This window comes from Barbus barbus, assembly GCF_936440315.1.
Source record: "Barbus barbus genome assembly, chromosome: 11".
In the NCBI taxonomy this organism is placed as follows: Eukaryota; Metazoa; Chordata; class Actinopteri; order Cypriniformes; family Cyprinidae; genus Barbus; species Barbus barbus.
The window spans coordinates 22014758-22034939 of NC_136739.1; the positions used below are offsets into that span (position 1 = coordinate 22014758).

General features: G+C 38.6%; 1 protein-coding gene across 2 annotated transcripts in view; it reads left to right on the forward strand.

Moving 5' to 3' along the window:
• Positions 1-20182, forward strand: part of LOC306877287 (lysine-specific demethylase 6A-like) — a 66490-nt gene that overhangs the window by 18985 nt on the left and 27323 nt on the right. For both annotated transcript variants that reach the window (XM_079428964.1, XM_079428965.1), the window contains 2 exons: positions 11624-11678; positions 12135-12169. In XM_079428964.1, the coding sequence (XP_079285090.1) occupies positions 11624-11678; positions 12135-12169 (90 nt within the window). The remainder of the gene's footprint in view (positions 1-11623; positions 11679-12134; positions 12170-20182) is intronic.

The window sequence follows — 20182 nt, forward strand, 5'->3', positions numbered from 1 at the left end:
CCTGCGAAAATGTAAATGGGTTTGTGTAAGTAAATTGCTCAGTGCAAAGAAAGAGAAGTAATGGGAACCTGGTTTTTCTTTTGTCATGTGTCTAATTGACATGAGCAATTTCTTTGAAAAACATCTATGATCTTTGAAACATGTCTAGTCTTCATGCTCTGAGTATGGTTTCACTAATAATAAACATATATTGCATAAAGCATCCATATTTGTCATTGCCCATGTTGTTTAGAGTGTTAAAAACAAAGTATTAATTTAAGGTACATTTTAGAACACACAAAAAAGTGTGATTAAGTTGGGATTAATCGAGAGTTAACTCATGACAATCATGCGATTTAATCGCGTTTTAAATATTTTAGTCGATTGACAGCCCTAATTCTGTGGGGAAAATAATTATTTGATCTCTTGCTGAAGTTTGCCCACTTAAAAAAAAAAAAAAAGAAAGCGAAGGTTTTATCATTTTTATGGTAGGTTTATTTTAACTGATAGAGACAGAATATTAAACACAAAAATCCAGTAAAAAAGTAGCATACAAATGTTAAAAATTACATATTTACATTTTAGTAAGTCAAATAAGTATTTGATCCCCAAGAAAAACATGACTTAGTACTTGGTGCAGAAACCCTTGTTGGCAATCACAGAGGTAAGACGCTTCTTGTAGTTGGTCACCAGGTTTGCACACATCTCAGGAAGGATTTTGGTCCACTCCTCTTTACAGATCCTCTCTAAATCATTAAAGGGGTCATATAACGTTGCTAAAAATAACTATTTTGTGTATTTGGTGTAATGCAATGTGTATGTGGTTTAAGGAAAAAAAAAAAACACGTTATTTCCACATACTGTACATTATTGTTACTCCTCTATCCCCTGGGTTTCTGAAACGCGCCGGTTTTTACAAAGCTCATCGTTCTGAGATGCGAGGCCTGCTCTGATTGGCCAGCTATCCAGTGCGTTGTGATTGGCCGAATACCTCAAGCGTGAGATGAAAATGTTATGCCCCCTTACCGTATTTTGATGCCGTGTCCCGGCGCGACGACACAAAAACATAAGCCATTATAACCAAGGCATTTGTTGCATCCAGTGGGGAAACTACAAAACAACAAGCACTACCCTACACCGCTCAAAACTCGCATTTGAATAGTCAGTAGCAGAAACGTAATTGCAGGCTGTGAGTCAGAAGCGTCAGACTGTCCTTGCAAAGTTGGAATTGCATTTACATTTACATTTATTCATTTAGCTGACGCTTTTATCCAAAGCGACTTACAATTGCAATATATGTCAGAGGTCGCACGCCTCTGGAGCAACTAGGGGTTAAGTGTCTTGCTCAGGGACACATTGGTGTCTCACAGTGGATTCGAACCTGGGTCTCTCACACCAAAGGCATGTGTCTTATCCACTGCGCCATCACCACCCGAATTGCCCCACTTTATAGAAACAGTCTTTGTGCAAGCCAGCATTGTAGGCTAACGTTACTCTTCCAGGTTCAGGAAATAATCTAGGGCTTCCACTAACGACTGTTTTTATTTCGATTAATCTATCGACTAATTTATAGATTAATTTATTAATCTAAATGATTAAATTCCCACAAAAAAACAACAATTTTACTTAAGAATATTTTATTAAACCAAATGAAATCCAAATTTCTATGAAATCCTTTTTTTAAAGCAAAAGTAAAGTGCAACGTAGAGTGCAAGAAGCAAGTGTCCATCTCATAGTTCAAATTGTCAATTACTTAGACAGGCTTTTTGATTAATAAAATTTAATTTAACCATTAAAACAGAGTATAGAAAAGTGAAAATGGAAAACTGAATTTGGAAATAAAACTGATTTCATAGGGCCCTATAGTTACATTTTTAATTTTTTTTGTGGTAATAAAAATAGATGTGAGTGAACAATAGCTTTTAAAATGACTTAAAATACATATATAATAGCAATGATGCAATAATCATTAGTTCAAATAAAGTATCAAAAGGAAGAAATCATGGTTTTATTGAACAAAACTGTTAAAATACATAATGTATTATAAACAATAGAGCTAATGTAGATTACGCATAACAACGGCCTGACGATTGTTTTTACACATTACTGTGTGATCTAATCCTCGTTTAATATTGACCAAGCACCGTTTAATTCAAATATCCACTTAATCTTTAATATTTGGCCATTTCTTTAGGACAGAAATGGTACAGCCGATGTAATTACATGAATATGAGGACATCAAAACGTATATACTCAGAGTAAGGGTTTGAGCTTTTATTTTGAAACCGCGATGTGTTCTCCTGTGTTTTGCGTAGATTTATAAATGATTTACCTTACAAATCTGATGAAATGGCGCACGTTGCATTCCCAGATGAACGTTAATAAACACAAACTCACAACAACATGCAGAGATGGAGTTTGAGACTCTCGACATGTAAATGAAACCAGTTTCTGTGGAACTACTGTGAACAGCCGCTGTGTGACACATACGTAACCTACACACAAGTAAATAATTAAAGCGCATATACTGTGTTAGAACTGCATCGCATATAATTTAATTAAATCATAGCGTTTGTGAATTCACAATTGCTTATGATTTTTAAATGGGCTTAATATATCATGCAGCCTTGAAAAATATCTAATCGCGTTTGGCCTCGTACTGTATCGCGTATCTTGTCAGTGTCTGCACTTGCTTGGCCATTTTTTGTGATGAACAGGAAAGTGGGTCCAGCTGAATTCAAATAGTGATTTGTTAGATGGGTATAAAAAAGGTTATTATACCGCGGCAGCCGTCGTGTAAATCCCTCCTAGTGTGAAGACCAAAGAGTGTAAAGACCATCGACTCTACCGTGCAACTCCACCGGGCTGGGACACCGGCAAAGGATACAAGTATCGCTTTTTATTTTTCCTCCTTCCTACAACTTGTTTAACTTCTGTTTCAGTTTTTATAACCGTTTCTTACTATGTGTAAGTTGTTGTTTTAAAACGTGTGCTTGGCTCAGTGTTGATGTCTGTATAGGTTGTTTATTCAGTTTGTTTTATTTAATTTTAGTTATTTTAGTACTTCATACTATATGGATATGAAATAATATATATTGAATTTATTTTTATATGTATGCATATGTATAGGTGTGTGGCTGTACATACACATGTAGTTGTTTTTTGGTGTTTGGCTTAGTGTTATGTTAGAAGCATTATTATACTCATACCTTTTGTTGTTTTAATATTTTGAATTGTTTTTAGCTTTTTTGTTGTTTTCATTTAAATGTTTAGTATTGAAATGTTGTATGCATTTGTCAATTTTATTTAATTTCTTTATTTTATTAACTGTGTGTGTATATAGTATTTACAGAGTTTTGACTTCTAGTTTTAGTTACTTTTTCTTATTTGTAATTCGCTTTGGATAAAAGTGTCTGCTAAATGACTAAAAGTAAAGTAAAAGTAAAAAATAGTGTAATGTGGTGTTTTATGGATTCTCGTCTGTGAAATGCGCCACTTCCGGTATTTGGCCAGTTAGTCGACGCGAGCAAAATTAAGTCGATGATTGATTTTTAAAAATAGACTAGTCTACTAAAATCGAATGACAGCCCTAAAATAATCCTCCATAAAATGCGCTGCACTGTGCGCACAATCTAATATTTGGGTTGAACTTTTCTGGAACAGTGTTGTAAATACAACTTTAACCACTGATTTCTAGTTGTGTCCTCTTTTGGAAGCCCAAACAAAGTACTTTCGCTTTCACAACGAAACAGCGTCTTCAGGACATGGCACCGGCAGCAACAATACTAAAGAAAGCTTAATAGTTCCCCCTTCTTTCATTGCGTATACATTTGGGTGGTGTTTTGCAAATCTTCCCACACCGTGATGTGGGGGCGTGTTTAAATGAGCCATTTTAGGGGGGCATGGCGGAGTCTTAACTTATAGAATATCTCTTTGGTTTTTAGACTTAAGTCTTTGCAACTTTAGGGATCTTATCTATAGGGGTGGGACAATAAATCGATATGGCGATATATTGCGATCCTTCTCCATGCGATACAAGAATCGATATCTGGCGCCAAATATAGATATTTTCATTAATACAATAAGGCGCTCTAAATAGATTTCCCTGCTTCCAGCATCTAAAAATGCGTGGAAATCGCGGCCGCACCATTTCCAGCTTCTTTCCAAAGCACTCTGAGTAACCATGAACCACATTCGCTATAAGTGAGTGAAGTGACATACTGCCAAGTATGGTGACCCATACTCGGAATTCGTGCTCTGCATTTAACCCATCCAACGTGCACACACACAGCAGTGAACACACACACACCGTGAACACACACCCGGTGCAGTGGGCAGCCATTTATGCTGCGGCGCCCGGGGAGCAGTTGGGGGTTCGGTGCCTTGCTCATGTACATTCACTCCCCCCACCTACAATCCCTGCCGGCCCGAGACTCGAACCCACAACCTTTTGGATTACGGAGTCCGACTCTCTAACCATTAGGCCACGACTTCCCACATAAAGATGGTGAAGCACGAGGAACCAAAGGATAAACAGATTTCCAGCCACTGTATTAGCTCTACTGCTATATTATATGTTTATGGAGATGAGAACTAAAAAAAACTCCCCCGGAAGTGCCAGAACAGCTATCAGTGTGGACCATAAGCACCGATCATGTTATTATTGCAAAGCGCATATTCAATCCGTGAGTAGCCTCTCCGCTCGAATTGCAGGTGGATTTCCCTCACTATGTGTGTTAGAGAGAGCGCTGCCAGCGTGTCCAGTTTTCCCTTCTCTCTCAGATATTACAAGTGCGCGTTATGCACCGTGAGGGCAATGGGCACCAACCAGTAGAAACATAAATCTGCAAGCTGATAAGCAATTAAATGTGTTGGTTTACACACAGAGAAAAGTGTAAACTTTTAAGAAGTCCAAGAATAAAATGATTATTTTACTTAACATGTCAACTTTTTTGCTGTTTTGTAACAGTTTGGACTTTCACAGGCATTTTGTTTTCATGGATGGACAGATATCGTGATATATCATTATGATTGTCTTACAATATATCGATTATCGCAGAATCACTGCATCGTGTATATATGTGTATATATATATATATATATATATATATATATATATATATATATGTGTGTGTGTGTGTGTATGTATATGTATATATATATATATATATGTATGTGTGTGTATATATATATATATATATATATATATATATATATATATATATATATATATATATATATATAATATATATAATTTATTTATTTTTTTGAGAGAAAACACATCTCTTTACCTTTTCTGACCCACTTCAGGTCGGACCCATTTCAGTCTCTTCTAATGAGCTGATCAGGTGAATCGTGTGTGTTAGAAGAGGGAGACAGTGCTAGGATGCTCCAGAACCATTTTTAAAACCATTTCAGTTGAAGAGCACGTGCTGCGAGCACAGTACAGTTTCCGTGCTCTTTTGACTTGCGCCTGACACTGAAGTCAAGTTGAAGCGCTTCTGAAATGTCTCCTGTTTGGTGTGCTTGTAAAGACGTTCTGCGACTGAATAAATGCACTTCTTGTCAAGAAAAAAGAGACCTAATTATCAGTTATGAGTGGGGTGGCCAACCCTAGGCCCCGCCCCTGCATTAACGGCGTTAAATAATTTTAATGCGTTAAAATGAAAAAATGTATCGCCTGCATTAACGCGCTCATTTTGACAGCACTTATATATGTTTGACAGGATATATATAGACAGAAATATCCCTATCCTCAACTCTTCACTTTGCCAGAGCAAGTGCTTGAGTGCTAATAAGTCGTGAGTACTGCACGTGCAGCACGTCCTCTCTGCTTTGGGGAAGGGGTGGCAGGGGCTGGTTGGCAGCCAGCTGAATGCTCACCGGCTCCCTGTGTGTCCCACTTATGGGAACAAAGCGGCAGCAGTGCCCTCTTTACTCTCCATGTGTTCTGTGAATCTCTCCCTTCTAACCTTGCACTCGAACATAACCCTCTGGTAAGTGTCTGCCATAAGAGACAACAGGAGGTGATCTTGCCATTACATCTGCGTTCTAAAACAATGTATCTGTAGCGTTATGTTTCGTAAAACGCCATGCTTTATTTGCAGTGTCATCCCTTCTGACATCGCATTGACATATAGACTGATACATTTATACTCCGCTATCTGCATTTAAAAAATTGATATGTGTTCAGGATTGTGGTGTGTATTTGAATCTGTGTATTATGTTTATGCCTAGTCATTTGTGGGATTTTTTTTATTTTTAATCATAGTTGCATTTAGAGATGTGTGATATATCTGTGTTTTTGTTTTTAGTGTTTATTAACTAATACCAGATGATATTAAGCTTGATATTTACCTTTGACAAAAGCATACCCTGTATGTTGTCCATAAATCAATTGACCATAAATAATATTGTATATCAGCCATAGCATAAATATAATCATAAGCCCTAGTGGTTTCTAAATTTGTTTATCCCTAGTTGCGTAGCATACTGACTACATTACTGCAGCTACAGCATAATGGAAAGGTCACCAATCTGTTGTAGGAGTATTAATGGGAAGAATTTATAACACTGTATATGGCAACTGTAAGAATGTTTAGTAGTAAGTAAAGTACTAATAGTCTTTTTGATAGTTAGGTTATCCATTCACTCAGCTCAAGTATGCACATTGTCTGACTAGACCAGGTTAAAAAAAATATTTATTTATTTTTAAGATTTCCACCTTTCCAGCTAATGGGAGCTGTACTATTATGTCCATTATCCATATAAAAACTGGTATTGTGGTACTGTTCAAATGTTTGAGGTCAATTTTTATTATTTATGGATTTAATATTTTCAGAAAGAAGTCTCTTATACTCACCAAGAATACATTTTGATCAAAATAAAATCTATGTAAACAAATATTGTGAAATCTTTTTTATAAATTAAAATAATTGTTTTCTATTTTAATTCATTTTAAGGTGTAACTTATTCCTTTTAATGGTAATTTTCAGCAGTCATTACTGCCTTCAGTGTCACATGATCCTTGAAATCATACTGATATGCCAACACAAGAAAAATCAAGAGTCATTTACATTTACATTTAGTCATTTAGCAGATGCTTTTATCCAAAGCGGCTTACAAATGAGGACAATGGAATCAATCAAAATCAACAAAAGAGCAATTATATGCAAGTGCTATAACAAGTCTCAGTTAGCTTAACGCAGTACACGTAGAAAGTTTTTTTTATTATTATTATATAATAAAAAGAAAACAGAATAGAAAAAGAACAGAGCAAGCTAGTGTTAGAGGCCTTTTTTGCATTTGTTAATTGTATAATAAATAAAAAGAAAACAAATATAATACAAAAAGATTAGAAAAGCTAGTGTTAGTATTTTCTCTTTTTTTCTTTTTAGTATAGAATCAGAAGAGAGAGTGCTAGAGTTAGAATGTCAAATAAAGATGGAAGAGATGTGTTATAGCTGTTTCTTGAAGATGAAGGACTCCGCTGCTCTGATTGAGTTGGGCAGGTCATTCCACCAGGAGGGAACAGTTAATTTAAAAGTCTCTGAAAGTGATTTTGCGCCTCTTTGGGATGGCACAATAAAGCGACGTTCATTTGCAGAAGTCTAAAGTAATGAATTTAGGTAAAGGGGTGCAGAGTCGGTGGTGGTTTTGTAGGCAAACATTAATGCCTTGAATTTTATGCGAGCAGTAATTGGTAGCGAGTGCAAATTGATAAACAGAGGTGTGACGTGCATACTTTTTGGCTCATTAAAAATTTATCTTGCTCCCATGTTCTGGATTAATTGTAGAGGTTTGATGGAATTGGCCGGAAGACCTGCCAAGAGAGCACTGCAATAGTCCAGCCTGGACAGAACAAGAGCTTGAACAAGGAGTTGTGAAGCATGTTCCGAAAGAAAGGGCCTGATCTTCTTGATGTTGAATAAAGCAAATCTGCAGGACCGGGCATTTTTAGCAATGTGGTCTGAGAAAGTCAGCTGATCATCAATCACAACTCCAAGGTATCTGGGTGTTTTTGAAGGAGTTATGGTTGATGTGCCTAACTGGATGGTGAAACTGTGATGAAACTTTTATCTTGAACAGTTTTGCTGCTTATAATTTTTTATGGAAATGAAGAAACATTTTCTTTCAGAATTCTTTGATGAAAAGCAAGCTCAAAAGAACCGCATTTATTTGAACCATTATCTTTTGTAACAAATGTTTTTACCGTCACGTGATTAATTTAATGCATCCTTTGATCATTTAATGCATCCTCATGCACCCAAAACTTACTGACCCCAGCTGTTTTTTTTTTTTAACAATTATGTATTTGTGACTGTGTATGTTTGTCTAGATGTATATATTTTTAAAAATTGTAAGTCTAGTGTAGGCCGCTGTGGGGAAGGTTGCTGTTATTTCACTGTAAAGATGCTATCTAGAGTTAAATATGGCTCAAAAATGTGTCTTGTGGCAGCTGTGTTGCTTTCTATTATGTGCCGTCTAGCTTTTTTATTTTTATTTTTATGAAGAACGCTTCCTGAAAGTGTGTTGGTTCCATTATTAGAACTGTTGTATTGCCTGCTGATATGATGCACTGAATAGCCTGCCACCTCCTGCTTTTCTCATCTTGTTTTTTCCCTGTTCTCTCTACTGTCGCTCTGTCCTGATTTCCTGCAGAGAGTGAAAGCTTACGGCAGCCGTATGTTGTGTGCGTGATGAAAAATGCCTGGAGGTATGGAGTGAGAGAGAGAGGAGAGAGCAGCGTGTCATCTCTCAGCTGCTGCTGCCGCTGCTCTCTCTTGAATAGTAATCAGTATTAGAGAGAGAGACACACTGGTAATCCTGCTGCATTATCTACTTGCCAGTCGAGAGCCATAGAGAGCGGGCAAGCGTGTAGGAAGCAGTTGGTCAGTGGAGATCAGCTCAGCACAAAGGGCTGTCTATGGTCAGTAATCCATGTTTCTGTTTGTTGGAGGATGTCTATATGAAGCTGATAGGTGTGTGTTTGTATGTTTTCTTTTTTACAGAAGGTAGTGATGGTTTGTTGGTGTGTAATTGCTGAGATTGTAAAATGTTTGACTTTTAATGCAAGTTCATGGCAAAATTAACTCTTGGGTGCACGCCATTTTATATTTCCATTATTCTAAAATATGTGAATTCTGTATCCATTTTGGGTATTGTCTGTTGATTTGACTCCAGTGATAGTATTATATTTAAAGTCATATCTTTGAGTTTTGTATGCTGGTCATCAGGACATTGTAATGCATGGCCATAGGGGTGGGCGATATGGGAAAAATATCATATCACGATTTTTTATAGAAATATCACGATTCACGATTTTTATCCCGATTCTTTGTTAGTTTTACTATTTTGGTTTTACAAGTTGTCTGAGCATTACAGCCAAACTAGAAAGACAAAGATGCATGGCAGATATTTAGGCCAAAGTGGGTGAAGATAAAAAATCTTTGTCATTATTTTATTTTTCTTATTAAAAAATAAGAACAAAGATACACATTACAAATACACATAATATACAAATAAAACAAACAGTGCTTTATTTCCAGGTACAATAGGTGTATTTAGCAGAGCATTCAATGAAATTGAATGAACAAATATAAAAATAAAACACTACATAGACTGATTCCTAAAGCAACTGTATTAAAGTTTTTCAGTCAAGAATAGTGAGTGATTTTTCTCTGTGTTTTGTTGTTTTGTTAACGTTAAATGAATAGTTCCCCCACAAATTAATATTCTGTCATCTGTCTGTCAATTCTGTCATAATGTTGTATTTTTATATCATCATTTACTCAAAAGTTGTTTTAAACCGGAATGAGTTTCTTTCTTCTGCTGAACATTTATAAATGCCATTTTGAAGAAGGTGGAAAACCAATCAGTTGCTGGTCCTCAGTGACTTCCATAGGATTTTTCTTTCCTACTATCAAAGTCAATGTAGACCAGCAACTGTTTGGTTTTCCACTGAGTAAATAATGACAGAAATTAAATTTTAGGGTGAACTATCCCTTTAATGACAGTCGACAGCATGTTTAGTGTCCTGTCCCTTTAAGAGCTGCACGCATCTAATATACAGTACAGGCACGCATCCGCTTCTCTCTTAACTATTTACTTTCATTTTAGAGATAACCAACTGAGTCTGTATGTAAACCTTGTGTGTTTTGACAGTATTAGCGCAAAATATAACTTAGTTGAGTAATCAGGCGCTGTTAGACAGGCGTTTTAGTGCGCGTGCTTCAGGTGTATGTGCTCAGAACAAGCGCACGTCAGACCAGCGCGCGAATTAAACATTTAACCAGCAAGGCTTGTATGCAAATAATGTACTTTTGCGATCGCGAATAAGTGCAGTGTCCTGTCTGAGTAACTCTACTGCTGTATGTCGTGTTGTACAGTACATAGAGACGGCGGCGCCAGAACTGTATTTGACAATGTGCGCTGCAGCACGATACTACGATATTTCTTCAAAAGCAGATCGTGGAGACATTTTTATCGTCCACGATCAAAAATCGTCATATCGCACACCCCTACATGGCCACATTCCTCAGTTGTTGCTATGCAGGTGGAGGAGTGTCCTCTAGGTACCTCTATGCTGGGTCAGGTTCAGTGCTTTATTAAAGGCTTTGCTTTTGGGCTGGTTTCTTGGTAACCTGAGCAGCTGGTGGTTCTTTATGTCTGGGGTTGTTAAAAGGTTTGTGATTAGTGTTGTGATCATGCTGCCCACAGAGAGTGTTTCTATGCCCTGCGCACAACATGATGTACAAAACTAGCTGTGTCTGACTGCATCCTCATGACCCTGCTGTGTTTCATCTCTCGATGAATCAGAATCAATCATTTAGTTGCTGTATACGTGTAGACACATTTACTAATGGTAAATATAGAAGGAATGAATGAAGCAAGAATAGCTTTTTTCTGTTTTACTTAATTTGTCTTTCTAAGTTTAAGTGATTGAAAAGTGTACACTGGGATTTGATTGCATCATGATTGGAAGGAATTAATGACTGCATGATTGTTTTGGCCATTATTGAATAACGTTATATCATAGCCTGCAGAAATATGACATGCTTCATTAGATTCACTCGTAAAAATTAATAGGACCTTGGCAGCTGGTGAATGCATAGTACTTGTGCATTTTCTGAATGGTTCAAAATTGCAGTTATTTAACAGCTGTGGTTCATAAAAGTCTGTGGCCAACATCCAAATGTCCAGTGATCAGTGTCTCAACAGATGTGGAGTCATGGGATAGTTTGATGGATGGAATTGTGGTTGAGGTTGTTTTGGGAAAACGGTGATCGATGCATTTCCATAATTTCTGTCTCCATTTCATAATTACATTTTATTATGATAGTTTAGAATTTAGTTGAATCTGTTTTTAATGGCATTGTAACAATGGAAGTTTGTGTTATTAGTCTCATATGGCTTGTTGATATTATTAAAGCAGATTTATTTTTGGACAAATGCATTGGTTGGAGAAGAAATGGTGCTTTTGCTGTAGCCAATTTCTTTGGATGGATGATTATGTTGGTATGGTTATTTGATGCCAAAATCATTTGGGCAGATCTAATTTCAGAATGACAATTTAGACAATAAAAATACCCGGTTTCTGTTACTAACTATATCCAGTCTAATCAAACTTCACCTTGTCTTGCAGCATTTTCAGCTGGCATTGATTGACTTCACACCCTGCACTTTGTCCAAAGCTGAAAGTAAGTACCCTCCAATGCATGAACATTTTTATTACACATCTTTTTATTAGGAAACTTCGTTCAGTCACATTATGCACAAGTTTTTTTTTTGTTTTTTTAGCTGCGAACAGCAATTGTTGTTTTCTTGAGAGGTTTTTGTAGGAAAAAAGGAGTATTTCCTCAATTAGATTTTTCCTCTTACCATTTCCATCCTGCCTGCGACTCCAGTTGCCAGGGAAACTGCATGACTGGATTCAGCCATGTGTTGCCTTGCATACGGGCAGTAATGACATGCTTGAAGTGCACAAAGGGCAAGCTAATATTCTTCCTTCCCGGTGTCTGTACACCCATAAGCTTATTAACGCTCAAGCTGAAACAACGCTGGTTTAATATTTGGCCTGATATCAGATTTGAATGTAGTGTTTCCATTAGAAAAGGATTTCCGGTGTTGATCAGTTCTTCTTTTTGTCCCTACAGTTCAGTTTCACATCGCTCATGTATATGAAATTCAGGTGAGTGTTCCCCTTTTTTTGTAACATTTTATCAGAATATGCAGTGCTTCGCTGATACTCATGTTTTGGGGTATAATGTTCTGGATGATATAGACTGCAACAGTGACAGTTTGCTTTTACACAGACCTTGGTTCTTGAAGTAAATTCCAATCCATTGATAGCAGTGTTTCCCCTTATATTTATGGTTTTGGGGGGGTGGGGGAATAAAATGTATCTTTTAATTAATCAAAATTAAACGCATCGTATTTTTTGGGAGAATAAAGAGGATTTAATATTACAATTAAAACACTGAAGACATATTTTATGATTATTCCTTAAAAATAAGGTTTTAATCATTTTAGTAGGCTATTACATACATTCTGCTGAACTATAGGAATATATTTCTGCCGCAATGTCTACAATTGAAACCCGAACTTTTATTTTGACAGGTTGCTGTAAATACCTTTACATTTCTGTGTGTATATGATATGAGGATAGTTTTACTCAAATGAAACGGTCAAATGCTCATTAAGTGACTCTCAGGGCAGTTCTGGATATGTTGGTCGTGTATTTATGTCTAGGGGTGTGCGATTATTGAAAAAAAAAAAATCGAATAACGATAATTAGACAATATTTTGCAGAGTGTGTTATTGTGCTGATATCTGACTACTGTGGACAGCTGCAGTTTTTGATACTCTTCATATTCTGTGTGGTCTGTTCACAGCAGTGATTAATTAATCTTTTCATTTAAGTTTAAATAGATTTTTACCTTTTAATAAAGCAATTTTTTCCTTAAAGTGTACATCTTTTGAGTCAAATTGTTACATTTAATCGGTCAATTAAGATAATACACATTTAGGCTTTTACCAAACAAATGAAACCAGTATTATCAAAATTAATCTTTGCAGAAGTTGCATCTGAATGGAATTTAGATGTATTTACACACTGTTTAATGCTCAGAGGGACATGCTTTAACCATTTAGAAATTCATAATTTTGTTTACATTTTTAATAGTGTTGTCAATCGGTTAAAAAAAATGTACTAATTAATCACACATTTTTCTAAAATTAATCGTGATTAATCACGCTTAACCCCACCTAACATTCAAGTTTTTAAATAAACAATCTTCAAATGTACAATGTACAAACAACATAAAGACAGTATATTTTTAATATTTCTTTAATGGTATCTTTTTTATGATTGAAGGCCAGCATCACTGATATCAACACTACTGATGTCTCTCTAAAAAAAAAAATTTTGCCCCCTGAATATTTAACCATTGACTGTAGCCATTCAGCATTACAGTATAATTGAGAGCTATCAATTTTAACATTTATTAGACTTAACGTCTAATTTAAGTGAACTTAAAACAATCTTCACATGAACTCATTATAATAAATGACATATTTAGCTAGCTGTGCCCTTCAGCAGAAATATACAGAAATTGAATACTTACCAAACACTAAATTCTAAATTAAATATAGATGAACCCCTTAAAACTATAAAAGTTATTGATTTGCTCTTTTTTTCTTTTGTTCTTGGATTAATAGACATCACAGCAGCTGGTTATTAACTTATTTGCCTGCTATTGCTTTAAAAGCTGCTGCTGCTGAAGGTGATGGGGATCTGACATGCATCTTATTTTCTCACAAATCTCTTTAGATTTTCTGACTCCCTTCAGGTCTGAAAGTCTCAACTAATGAGCGGATGAGTTGAACTGGGTATTTTAGATGAGGGAGACAGTGCTGGGGTGCCTCAGGACAGTTTTTAAAACCATTTCACAGACATGTACTTAAATGTGACGCATATATAACATAGGCTATTGCATGCATGCAAACAGTTTAAGGCAGCTTTAATCGCCTTTTTGGTAACTTCATGCCTTAACTGACGGCAAAACTACGACATTGCATGCACGTAGTTTCTTTCGCTGTATGATATGAAATGATATAGGCTACAGCGCGCACCGGCACCTATGTGCGTGTATTTGAAGAGTGCGCGCTACGAGCACAGTATCTTTTACGCGCTTGTTTTGACTCGCGTCTGGCGTGGAGGCGAAGTATAGAGCACGTGTCTGAAACTTCTCCCGTTTGATGTGGTCATAAAGACATTCTGCATCTAAATAAACGCAATCCTTTGCAAGAAAAAAAGAGACAGAGGCAGCAGTTGTGAATGGGGTGGCCAACCCTAGCCCCGCCCCTGCGTTAATTGCATTAAATATTTTTAACGCGTTAATCTGAAAATAATTAATAGCATGCGTTAACGCGCTAATTTTGACACCACTAATTTTTAAGCATAAAACATTGAATACTGATATTTAAAATTATTTTAAAAATGAAAAAAGACTTTAAATGTGATATTAAAACCACCAGTAGGTGGCAGCAAGTCACTTTTAATAAGTGAGCAATTGCGACTGAACCGATTCATTTAACGGTTGATTCATTCAGGAACGAAGCATCGTCATGTTGCTCAGAAACGCAAAACAGTGCTGTAGCTGTTTGGAATTATTTTTTGTCTGCGAAATGGAGCAAAAACAGGCAATATGGTGTCTAAAACGTAAGTCTCTTAATATTAACTTATTGTTTATTGAACTGTTGTATAAAATCAATATCACATTTGTAATCGTGCTTATTTTTGAAGAAAAAGGCATGAAACTTAAATCTACATTTTCTGCCCCCATTTCTTGAATTTTGCGATCATTCTTAATGCATTTTAATAGAATCATGCAGTGAAAGAACACACTCTAAATGCGCACGTGCACCGTTTAACCCGCTTCATCACCACGTAGGCTAATCTATACCTGCGCTCCGTAGGTGTTTTGTTTGGTTTTTGCAAAATACTTGATATTGTCAAATTGCACATCGTTAAAACAACAATTACGATATTATCGCAGACGATATATATCGCACACCCCTATTTATGTCCTCATTTAGTGAGGCGGCAGACGTTAATATCACCGCAAGCCTCAAGCGCGCTTCTGTATGAGTAGCAAAACAAAACCGTTCGTCTGCGCCATTCATTAACACAGAGACAGGCAGAAGTCATATTTAAATAGTCGTTTTGCTGATTAATATTTACAAATACTAGTGGGAGTGGGCTCACTTGTGTGTGCGCGTACGTTTGTGTGTGTGTGCGTGCGTGTAAATAAGACAAATAACATAAGGCTATTTAGTTTGTTTAATAAAAGAACAAGGTATAGACCTGTACTATAGGAAAGGTAACTTTAAATGACTTCTGTTGTGATCTGACACTATAGAGAAAATAAAATAAAATAAAATGAACTTGACCTTCAAGGGGGCGGGGGGTGCCGTTGGGCGGGTGGGCCGGGTGGGCCGCCCCCCTAAGATAATGGCAGGGGAAACACTGTATAGATAGTCATCATAAATATTCTATTTAATTTGATGCAACTGAAGATAAGGTTATGCCGGATAGACAAAGGATGTTGAATCTGTGATGTCAAACATTTAGATGATAAATCTGAAAGAGAAATTTATTTTCAAACTTTTTTTATTAGTAGAAATGGTATATTGATATATTAACTTTAAGTGCCATGAAACCCTAAAACGCATTTCTTTTGAGATGTTAACATATATGAGCAGTTTGCACATCAGTGAAAACTACTTTAGCACTCATAATGAATAAGTAAAGATGGCGCCGGTGAGATCGGCTGCTGTCACGACTGCTCCGACCAAACCTTGTCTTCTTTTGTTATTTTTTCGTATTGTAAACTATAAACACCGGTTTCTTTTTGTAAGATGGCCATTCTTACATACGACAGGGCCACTCTTATTTCTATTGGTGCACAATGCACTAACCTTTCGCCGTTTTTGAACCCGGACCCATCCTGGCCGAGCGAGATCCTGAGGAGGAACAAAGGACGCGACCCGTACCGGCGTCCTCGAGGGAAACGAGCCGGCGTCAGGAACAGGCTGAGGGCACGCGCACACCGCGCTCCCTTACCAAGTGTCCTGCTCGCCAATGTCCAGTCACTGGATAACAAACTCGATGACCTCAGGGCAAGAGTCAAGTTCCAGAGGGACATTCGGGACTGCAACCTTCTCTGCTTCACCGAGACATGGCTGAACCCAGCGGTACCAGACCACGCCATCCAGCCGGCCGAGTTCTTCTCGGTTTACCGCATGGACAGAACGCTGGACTCGGGGAAGACTAGGGGAGGTGGAGTATGTCTGATGGTGAACAAACACTGGTGCGACAGCGCGAGCATTGTTCCCCTCTCACGCTCCTGCACACCGAATCTGGAATTTCTGACCATCAAATGTCGCCCTTTTTATCTCCCTCGAGAATTTAGCTCGGTCATTGTCAGTGCCGTTTATATTCCACCTCAAGCGGACACAGACACTGCGATATGGGATTTACATGAAACACTACACCTTCACCAGACACAACACCGGGACGCCGCATTCATTGTTTTGGGAGATTTCAACAGTGCCAACCTCAAGCGTGCACTGCCGAACTTCCATCAGCACATCGGCTGCCCCACCAGGGGCGAAAGGACATTAGATCACTGTTACACCCCATACAAGAACAGCTACAAGGCACAGTCACAACCACCGTTTGGGAAATCGGACCATGCCGCCATCTTCCTCATGCCTGTTTACAAACAGAGGCTGAAACAGGAAGCCCCGGTGCAGAGGGAGGTCCAACGCTGGACGGATCAATCGGTGGCCGCTCTGCAGGACGCGCTAGATGACGCAGACTGGGACATGTTCCGGCGCAGCTCTGATTATGTCAGCTTGTTTACGGAAGCGGTTGTGGGATTTATAGAGAAACTAATGGATGATACGGTGCAGAAAACCATCATCAGGACGTTTTCCAACCAGAAGCCGTGGGTGGATAAAACCATCCGCGACGCCCTGAGATCCCGCTCCGCTGCCTACAACACAGGGCTTATCACCGGGAACATGGATGATTACAAGGCTGCATCTTACAGCGCGCGCAGAGCGGTGAAGGAGGCGAAGCAGCGCTACGGGAGGAAACTAGAGTCGCAATTCCAACATGGCGGCTCTAGGAGTCTGTGGCAGGGACTTAGAACCATCACAGACTATAAAACACCACCCTCCAGATCGGGGAATGCGGACGCTTCTCTGGCTGGCGAGCTGAACACTTTTTATGCTCGCTTCGAGGCTGCAGCTAATTACGCTAGCGGCGCTAGCAGTGCTAACTGCATGCACGCTGAGGAAGCCGGTGAGGACAATGTGTTCACCATCACGGAGCATTCAGGAGAGTGAACATCAGGAAGGCAGCAGGACCAGATGGCATCACAGGTCGGGTTCTGAAGGCCTGCGCTGACCAGCTAGCACCGGTGTTCACTGAGATCTTCAACCTCTCCCTGGAACAATCCATAGTCCCCTCATGCTTTAAGCAGTCCACCATTGTTCCTGTCCCCAAGAAACCCCAGCCCACCTGCCTAAACGACTATCGCCCTGTAGCCCTCACATCAGTGGTGATGAAGTGCTTTGAGAGACTGGTCAGAGACTTCATCATTGCATCACTACCAGACACATTGGATCCACTACAGTTTGCATACAGGCATAACCGCTCCACGGAGGACGCTACCTCACACCTCCTCCACACCACAACAAGTCACCTGGACTGCAGAAAAGGGAATTATGTAAAAATGCTGTTTGTGGACTACAGTTCAGCGTTTAACACCATAATTCCCTCCACACTCACCTCCAAGTTGGAGGTCCTTGGTCTCAGCACATACTTGTGCCAATGGATCTCCAGCTTCCTGAAGGACAGACAGCAAGCCGTACGCATGGGTAAACACACCTCATCCTCCATCACCCTAAGTACTGGAGCCCCTCAAGGTTGTGTTCTGAGCCCCCTGCTGTACTCACTGTACACTTATGACTGTGTGGCCACTTCCAACTCCACCACCATCATCAAGTTTGCTGATGACACTGTTGTGTTGGGCCTGATCTCAGACAACGACGAGACGGCCTACATACAGGAGATTAAGAACCTGGAGAGTTGGTACCAGGTGAATAGTCTACACCTGAACATCAGCAAAACTAAGGAGCTGATAGTGGACTTCAGTACGAAGCAGAAGCGGTCATACCAGCCGATCACGATCAACGGGACTCCAGTTGAGAGAGTGGACAGCTTCAGATACCTGGGTGTTCACATCACGCAGGACTTGACTTGGTCCTGTCATACCAGCACCCTGGTGAAGAAGGCCAGGCAGCGTCTGTACCATCTGAGACGCTTAAGGGACTTTAGACTTCCCTCTCGGGTGCTTAAGACTTTTTACACCTGCACCATCGAGAGCGTCCTGACGGGCAGCATCACTTCCTGGTTCGGGAACTGCACTATGCAGGACAGACGAGCCCTCCAGAGGGTGGTGCGTTCAGCGGAACGTACCATCCACACCGAGCTCCCTGACCTGCAGGAGATCTACAGCAAGCGGTGCCTGACCAGGGCCAGGAAGATGGTGAAGGACCTCAGCCATCCCAACAATGGACTCTTTTCTCTGCTGCGTTCAGGGAGGCGCTTCCGCTCCATGAAGGCGAACACAGAGAGAATGAGGAGGAGCTTCTTCCCGCAGGCCATTCGGAGTCTTAACCTCTCTCCACTCTAATCACATCACCCCACACTTCCACTTTGCACATTTTCATTACAATCTGCACTAATTTGTAGAAGGTCACGTAAGGATAAATGAGTGGGACTTACATACCATTTGTCTTTAGTATTCCTTTACTCACTTATACACTTTACTGCACTGCACAGCACACGGACACTTTATCACTGACATACACTTTACTTTTTATAGAATCTATATAGAATCATATTCTATTTTTATTCTTCATATCTATTTTTATTCTCATATCTATTTGTTATTTTATTTTATTGCTAGTTTATTTCTATATATGTTTACTGTACTTTTTCTATTTGTATTTTTGTAAACTTGAGGTTTTTCTTAATTTTGTTGGACAATTGGTTGGACAGTCGTACTATACATTTCACTACATGTCGTACTATGTATGTATATGTATGTGACAATGGAAGTCAGTTCCAGCAACTGTTTGGTTACCATCATTCTTCATATTCTTTTGTTCAACAGAAGAAGAAAAATTCCTGCAGGTACAACATGAGGGTGAATAAAGTCATTTTTGATTGTCACTTTAACAGTTTAATGCATTAATTTAAATAGTTTTAGGTATTTCCCCCCAAAAAAGTTTCCCTAAGAGATCTTCATATTTGGCAGGTTTTTAGCATTTTTTTTAGCAGTGCTTTGCTGTGTTTGTTTTCAAATTAGACATTATTAGTTTTAGTAAACACTATTTACCATTACTCTCAGTACCTCCAATACCCTGCAGAAACTGCAGCTGCTACTTGCTACGATCACCATTTTCATGCTACCATTATCTTTTCTGGTGGGTGCATCTTTTGATTTCACTAGTACCACATATTTAATTGCCAAATTTAAAGTGATTTTAGAAACTGCCAGAACCCTACTGTTGTGTTCTATTGGTATTGTAAATGACTGTTTGTAAACAAAGGTTCTAGAGGTTATAGGGCAGTGTTGTTGGTCCTGGGGGTTTTCTTTTGCTCACAGTTTATTGCTCCAACCCAAACACACGCTCTTGATTGATTGGATTGGATCGCCTCCTTGACATTGTGTTGCTTGGTTTTGCTTCAATCACCATTAGTTAATCTTTGTGATGAGCGATAGACTCTTGTTACTCAGTCAGTCTTTTCTGTTCAACAAACATAGTTCTTATCCACCTCGCATTATATTAAATTAAAATTGAATGCAATTGTATTAAATCTCATACAAATTTCCATACTCTTTCTATCAAACCTTTGCTGTAAGGAATGATGACTGCACTAATCAACCAACCAATGCATAAGTTTTACAATAGGTCAGTTTTATTGTCCACCACACACAGATGAGATTGCTTTTAAGTGTGTTTGGAGTCGTGTTGCTCAGGTTTGTCAGCTATGGTGGTCAGCCATCATCTCCAACAAAGATCTGTGTCAAGGTCGCTAAGAAAAACAAACACTTATTCTGCG